The 7,464-nt window shown below is 38.3% G+C and overlaps 1 protein-coding gene across 9 annotated transcripts in view; it reads right to left on the bottom strand.

The window, feature by feature from the left end:
• NT5C3A (5'-nucleotidase, cytosolic IIIA) overlaps positions 1-7,464 on the bottom strand; it is a 37,007-nt gene that overhangs the window by 5,204 nt on the left and 24,339 nt on the right. For all 9 annotated transcript variants that reach the window (XM_084857913.1, XM_084857915.1, XM_084857916.1 and 6 more), the window contains 6 exons: positions 7,284-7,353; positions 6,606-6,652; positions 5,382-5,467; positions 2,577-2,666; positions 685-847; positions 107-307 (listed from right to left, as the gene is read on the bottom strand). In XM_084857913.1, coding sequence (XP_084714039.1) covers positions 107-307; positions 685-847; positions 2,577-2,666; positions 5,382-5,467; positions 6,606-6,652; positions 7,284-7,353 — 657 coding nt within the window. The remainder of the gene's footprint in view (positions 1-106; positions 308-684; positions 848-2,576; positions 2,667-5,381; positions 5,468-6,605; positions 6,653-7,283; positions 7,354-7,464) is intronic.

Genomic DNA, 7,464 nt, shown 5'->3' with positions numbered 1-7,464 from the left:
TAAAACCTGTAAGAGAACCCTAAAATGTACTAAGATTATCTTTAGCGAATGTTTAATACTTAACAGTATCATGGACCTTACTCTTTTCAATAAGACACAGACTTACTTTATCATTGAGATACCCAATCTTAAGGATATGTTCAACATTCGCGACTCCATCTGCCATTGTTAAATCTCCTTGAGAGTCTCCAAGCAATATGATGTTGCTGTTGTCTTTTAATTGTTTGAAGTACTCTGTATTCTTCAAGGCACCATCATGTTTGTTGTAAACATGAATTAGTTCCCCTTTAAATCCTTTTAGTATGCCCTGTTAAGCATGACAAAAGTTAGTTTCAAGGCTATGCAAGCAAATCAACAAGTGTCTCATGTCTTTAGAATGTTTCTATGAGGCTTTAGTCTTTCAACCTACTCCAATTAAATGCAACTTATCACAGTAAGAATAATGTATTACTTACTAGAAACCTAAGTAATGATTCATTTATTAATTTGTTCATTCCAGGAACAGTATTTGCCTCATCAAATCTAGCCTAACATCAGATTTATTGACTTAAAAAAAAGAAACTAACTATATCCCAATTTTCTACTTCAGTTGAAAGCTGCTTGAATTCCCTTCCTTCAGAAACCCATTATACAGTATAGTGTTGCACTGTACTAACAGTTTGAATTTGACACCTTTATACCTACATTCTCATCAAAATCCATGAAGTTGGAAACAACTTTGACATTGGGATGGTAGACGCCTGCTTGATGAATGACCTCTTCTAAGATGTCTCCAATCCCAGCAGAAAATATGAATACAGGAATATTATGCTTGTGGAGTTTATCGAAGAAATTTTCATATCCTTCTCTGTAAAACAGAATTATCTTTTTTTTAAAAACACATTAAAATCTGATAGTGTTCAATTTTTTCACTGCTAAAATAGGAATTGAAACCCTTCCTCCCCAATATTTATGAAATATGCAAGATGGTGGTACAAACTTATTTTTTTAATTGGTAGTTTATTTAGCTATAGTTTCAAAGTTTTAAAATGTTTTATCAAAGATGTTATCTTTTAAAGAACATTTCCTTCAAGCTTTCCCTGGAAATCAATTACTTCACAAACTTGTCTTCAGTTAATATTCTTACTTTGTCTTCTATTTCTACAGACACTCACAGTTACTTGCATATGTATGCAACTTGAGGCAAAAAAACCTGCTTCTGAAAGAGCAAGGGAGAAACAGGAAAATACAAATTTAACTTGCTTGTGCAACATTTGCTTTCCTATTCCTCGGGCCTTAGGACAGGGCTACATGTTACACTCTTGTCCAAGAGTGCAGTAAAGGTTGCATGGCATATGTTTGTCACTTCAGCCTAACAGCACTGAAGAGAAGAGGGGGAACATAAACATCCTGCTCAAGTAGTGCAAGTAAGGGGTAATTTAGCTTTTTTAACCTCCACATTGAAAACCAAACCACTTATCTCACTTTTGTTTCTTCAAGTAGTATTGCAGTAAGGTCATAAAATCCTTTTTCAGATGCAATGCTATACCATGGTATAAAGTTAGAAGAATAAGCCACAGTGAGCATCAGGCTCAAGTGCTTCTCCCTCCTCCAGGACAGCAACAAGGAGTTTTGATTTTTCATGATACTCAAACAAACCATGTTTAGTGTTAACTATGGTTTGTTGTAACAAGCCAACTTCAAACTATAGTTTATAAAGCTGGCTTGTTTCAACAAGCCATGGTTAAAATTAACCACAGTTTAGGGTTCTGAAATTTTGAGAGAATGTCATGAGCACTCTCCCAAAATGGCTTGGTCACAAAACACTCATCTCCCAGAAGGCAAACTGGTGAGATTAAAAGTAACTTGCCCAAGAACCTAGGTGCAAAGAAGAGGTGGGGACCTAGGTCCCAAACCACTCTGTTGAACCCAAATAAAGATGGTGCTAGAGGGCAGCACTTTGCTTTGCAGCATGGCAACCTTCCAATTAAAAATAATATTTTTAAAAAATCTTAAATAAAATTAAAACTGGGAGGGACAGGGATCCTGGTGAGTGCTTTAGCATTACATCCAAATGCAGCCAAAGCCTCATTAGTCATAAGAACATGAGCAGTCAAAAGGACTCAAGTTTCCCAACAATATCAAAGATAAATACATAATGGAGAAAAACATAACACAAATGCTCACAAGCACTAAGTTAATTATCTCCTAATTGTACTTATGTAAAATGCACAAAACTATAATCAAAGACATATAAACAAAATGAAGGCTAATTCTTATGTTATCGTTGTGGTATGGGAGGTGCTTCAATGTGGCTGACTGTACTGACATAGGAAGTAGCCACATTATCAGTCCATCCTATGTGGGTTCTTGGGTTCATGAGTTATAGGTACAGCATGAAAAGAAACTATATGGAAGCAGTTTACTCATCACAACAGGAATGCAGGAACTGGCCTTCAGTGGAGCACAAATGGGCACGTGACATTTAGTGCAGCTTTCAATTTCTGAAATTCTCAGCAAAACATCGTTTCTACTAAACTCTAATATTATTATTCAGTATGTATGAAACCACAGAAGACAGAATACTAGATGCTTACTTCAGCATAACATCAGACTCCCTCACAATTTCAGCAAGTTTGTCCTTTTCCAATCCTTGTTCAATAAGTAAAGCATGTGATTTGTTGTACCTAAGATTAAAAATGAAAATAAGGAAAGCTTACACTTTATTTATGTTTAAGTAGGCTAGAAACACATTATCTCACTGAAAACAGAATACATTGAAAGAAATGTCTGAATCTTCTGTGGATATTTTAAAACCTTTATGGGTGTGCTAGATTCACAGCCACTGCAGGTACAGCAGACATTTATATAAAATGGACAAATACAAGGCAAAACGATTTCCCAGCCCAGTCTTAAACCCATTCAGTGAAATGTCTTGCATAATACCCTAACTACTAGGTGTGCAGTGATTTAGAGAGATTTATTTATTTATTATTAAATTTATTACTCGCCCATCTGGCTGGTCACCCAGCCACTCTGGGCGATGTACAGCATATAATAAAACAGTTTAAAACAATAAAATTCTACAATAAAAACTTTTCTAAAATACCCTAACCCACCCCAAATGCCTGCCTGAACAACCATATTTTTAATGCACGGCGGAAGCTCATTAAAGAGATGCCTTAATGCTATTTTGATCAACTGCTTATAATCACTTAAAAAAACTGCACTAATTTCTTCCAAAAAGAAGGACTATAAAACCTAAACCAAAGTTTTTCTATATAACTCTTCCATTGGGACATCTGTGTGGACTTTAGTTGGTTTCACTCTCAAAAGCTGTCTCTGATTTTTTTATATGATAGCTAAACTTAAAATTTAATTGCATTATATGCCATTTTAGTAATGAACTACACTGCTTAACCGCCACTGCCCCCCACTGCATGTAACACTGGCTTCTGTAGTGAGATATGTTTTCCCTATAGCAGAGGCAAGGAGATTAACTTGACAAGAGGTGTTACAATCGGGTGGTTTGGATGCAGGGCTAAACTGTGGTTTAGTGCATAGGTAGGCAACTTTTTTGGGTTCATGGGCACTTTTTGAAATGTGTCCATGGGCAACACCAAAAATTGCCAGCTGGGTGGGCGCACCTTCCTCCTCCTCACACTTGTAATTTCCCCCTCCCCTCCCCCCATTTGCAATCCCCCCCCCTGCAATTTCCTTTCTCCTTTTCCCTGCTCATAGCCCCCTTCTACTCCCCATACCGCTTCTGCTGCACTCACCTTATCTCCTGACCTGCTGACTATCTGCTGGTGAGGTGAGTGTAGCAGGAGGGAAGGAAAGGTGGGGTGGTGAGAGGGGGAGGAAGGAAAGGTGGGGTGGTGAGAGGGGGAGGAAGGAAAGGTGGGGTGGTGAGAGGGGGAGGAAGGAAAGGTAGTAGCGGGGGAGGGAGGGTGGTTGGGGAAGAAATGTAGCAAGAGGAAAGGCTGTGGCAAGTAGAAAAGGCAGCAAGGAAAGGCCTCAGCAGGAAGTAAAGGCTGCAGCGGCTGCAAGGAATGGTCACAGCGGCAGTGGAGGAAGGGTGGCTAGAAAAGGTAGAGGGGGGAAGGAAAGGCCATGATGATGGAGAGGAGGTGTCTGTGGTTCAGCAGGATCTGGCGGGCACACTTGGAGGGTGCTAGTGTGCCTGCAGGCACTGCATTGGCAACACCTGGTTTAATGTTATGAGAACAAGCTGTAGCAATCCTTGGGCTTCCATGTTCAGCCTTCCTCCAGCCCAGCCACAAGGAGGAATTTGGAAGCTTTCGCTTCCATTTTAGATTAACCGCAGCTTTAGTGCTGTTTATTTATTACATTTATATCCCACCTTTTTTCCTCCTTAGGAGCCCAAGGTGGTATGCATAATCCACCTCCTCTCCATTTTATCTTCACAACAGCCCTGTGAGGTAGGTTGGGCTAAGAGTCTGTGACTGGCCCAAAGTCGCCTAGTGAGCTTCCATGGCCGAGTGGGGAGTAGAACCCGGATCTCCTGACTCCCAAGTCCAACGCTCTACCCACTACACCACACTAGTTCTCAAGTTCATACTTGTTTGAACTTGGACAAGCTGTGGTTACTTAGCTACAGTTTGTTGAATCAAACCTACCTTAAATCACACAGTTTATGAAGCTGCCTTGTTTCAACTAACCATTAGTTAAGAATAATCACAGTTTAGGGTTCAGACAACACACCAAACTATAGTTAGTCTAAAACAGAAGCAAAAGCTTCCAATCTCCTCCTTATGTCTGTGCTGGAGGGGTGTTAACCCCCAAAATTCACTGCGGATTGATCTCGTAACACTAAACCAGTGTTCAGTGTTATGTCTGAGCAAAACCTTGACAATAATCTAAAGAGCCCCTTTAAGTACACACAATTCTCCCTCCCTTGCAGCCCACATCAGCAGTTTGTTGCAGAGTACTGGCACATGTTTTCCAAAGCTGCCTTGAATTTTGGCAACTGCTGTCAAAAGGACAGGACCTGGAAACTCTACTACAAGAGATTGCTCACAGATAATCCACCGCAGTCGAAACTCCACTGCAAGAGATTCACTGGCAATCACTCCACTGCAAGAGATTCACAGGCAATCCACTGCAGTCAAATCCTTAGGTCTTTGATAAAAAAAAATCTCTGGCATATAACTGTGTGCTCAAAACAACTTGTAGTGTTTTACTGGAACAGGGTCAATGGCTGCCCTTGTAAAATGTAAATTTGGAATTTATTTTAAGAGAAGATGCTTAATTTTGAGTGTAAAAGACATCTGAACAGAAGAGTAATCAAAAGTGTGCTTCATTAACCAGATCCATTTAATAATTCATACGCACATGTTAGCTGTTACGGAAACATAATCAGTCACCTTTCATAAACTCACCACTCAACCATGTAAGGATATTTCTCTTCAATTGTAAGACTAGGATCAATTTCAATAGCGTAATATATTTCTTTCAGTTGGAATAACTGGAAAGAAAAAAGTCAGTTATTCTGTCTCTTTTGTATTCTATGACAATTGTTTTATTGTGGATTTCAAAATTTCTCAATTTTGTTGTTTTTAACTAATATTCTACACCACCTTGGAATTTGTTAATGAAAGGTGGTATAAAAATATTTTAAATAAAACAAATGTTGTGCTTTGATCAAGGAATCTAAACTAATTTGTGACCTTAATCCTTGTATATTGTATACCCCCTGTCATCATGTGTAGAAGAGCTGATTCCTGGCTTTTGCTCTGCGCATGGAGAAGGATTGCCTCCACTGCTGACCCATGAAAAGCTTTCAAGTCAAAATTATAAAGTAACTGTTGACACATTAACTATTTTTCAGTTAAAGACGTTGCTTTTATAACTCAAAGGTCAAATTAACTAAATAATAATAAGAAATAAAATAATAAGGGGCAAAAACAACAACAGAGAGTCTTGTGGCATCTTAAGGACTACAAGACTTATTGGGGCTGTTTGTATGTAACAGTGGCAAATTGATGGTTAATTAATTAGCCCATGATTTGTTGCAGCACATGCTGGGCACATTCTGCAGCCTTTTTGAATATTCAACCCCCAATCAGGAGTTGCTACGTGGTGTCTGAACCTGGATGCTATAGGCTAATTGTGGGTTAAACAATCGACAGTAACCTAACCACTAATTTTAGGTTAACTGTGGGTTGTTTAAAGCATGATTAACCTAGTGCCTGGGTTTAAATGTCACATAACAACCCCAACTGGCCACCAAATGCATCTGGCTTACATCACAACACATTGTGGGTAAATTAACTCAGGATTTGCCACCGTTACATGCATACTAGGTCATTGTTGCATAAGCTTTAGTGGACTTGTGCCCACTTCATCAGATGCATGAAGGATTATCCTTCATGCATCTCCAGAGAGCTTCATGCTCCAGAGAGCTTCGGCTATTGGGCGGTCTAGAAATGAAATGAATGAATGAATGAATGAATAAATAAATAAATAAATAAATAAATGTCCTCAGTTGGCAGGTATATAAGCCTGTATAGGGTATAGAGAAATAGGAAAAATACATTTGCAACAATTCACAACAGCAGTAATTGATAATAAAGGGAAAAATGCACTGTCAGTTTTAAGATTACCTTATTGCGACATTCATCTGTTATAAGTTTGCAGTTGTCAATAATGTCTGAAAGATGTTCAGAAAGTTATTAGAAAAAATTATGTGCAGAACAAATAGTGCAAGGTTCTAACTTGCTCTCTGCCAGTGTAACAGCTTTAACCTGTTAAAGAAACGAACACCACTGTTGGTGAAGTTATTTTAAAAGAAGCTATTTAAATATTAAAATCCACAAGTTGCATAGTTTTATAAACCTGGAAGCCAAATCTTTCCCCAAACCTAATTAACTCCAATGTCCTTCACTAAAAAAGGACTGTCCATACATTAAACTCATGTAGATGCATCTGGGTTAGTATAGTGTGCATACGTAGAGAGCAGTAGTAAACAAAGTGTAACATGTCAAAGATTAGCCAAGTAATAAATTGCAAGGGACGCCACACATTTCTAAGATTAGTGGTAGGGAGTGAGTGAAGGGAAACTTCCTGGGCTCATATACTATCATCTTCTATCTCATATCTTCTACTGCTATTCCAGTATCTACTTAAAACTGTAGTAAGATCATTAACAGAACAATCCACACAGGTCTACACAAAAATTAGTCCTAGAGTTCAACGGGGCTTCCTCTAGGAAACTGGACATATGACTGCAGCCTAAATCTTGATAAATGTAAAGTGTCTTATAAACAATAAATAATACTCACTGTGACATGTTGGGCATTTTTTGCCGTTGTGGGAAAATCTACTTAATGTCATATCAAAGTCTGTAATTATCTGCAAAATAAATGAATTATAATGTTAAAGCGCAACATTAAATTAAATACCTAGAATTTAAACAAAGGAGAAAGCTAGTGCAATATATAGTCAATTGCTTTGTTCATATGT

This window comes from Heloderma suspectum, chromosome 5 (assembly GCF_057233095.1).
Source record: "Heloderma suspectum isolate Gila_16-S chromosome 5, 16-S_ref, whole genome shotgun sequence".
Taxonomy (NCBI): Eukaryota; Metazoa; Chordata; class Lepidosauria; order Squamata; family Helodermatidae; genus Heloderma; species Heloderma suspectum.
The sequence above is the reverse complement of the archived record's forward strand: the minus strand, read 5'-3'. Positions and strand labels throughout refer to the sequence as shown.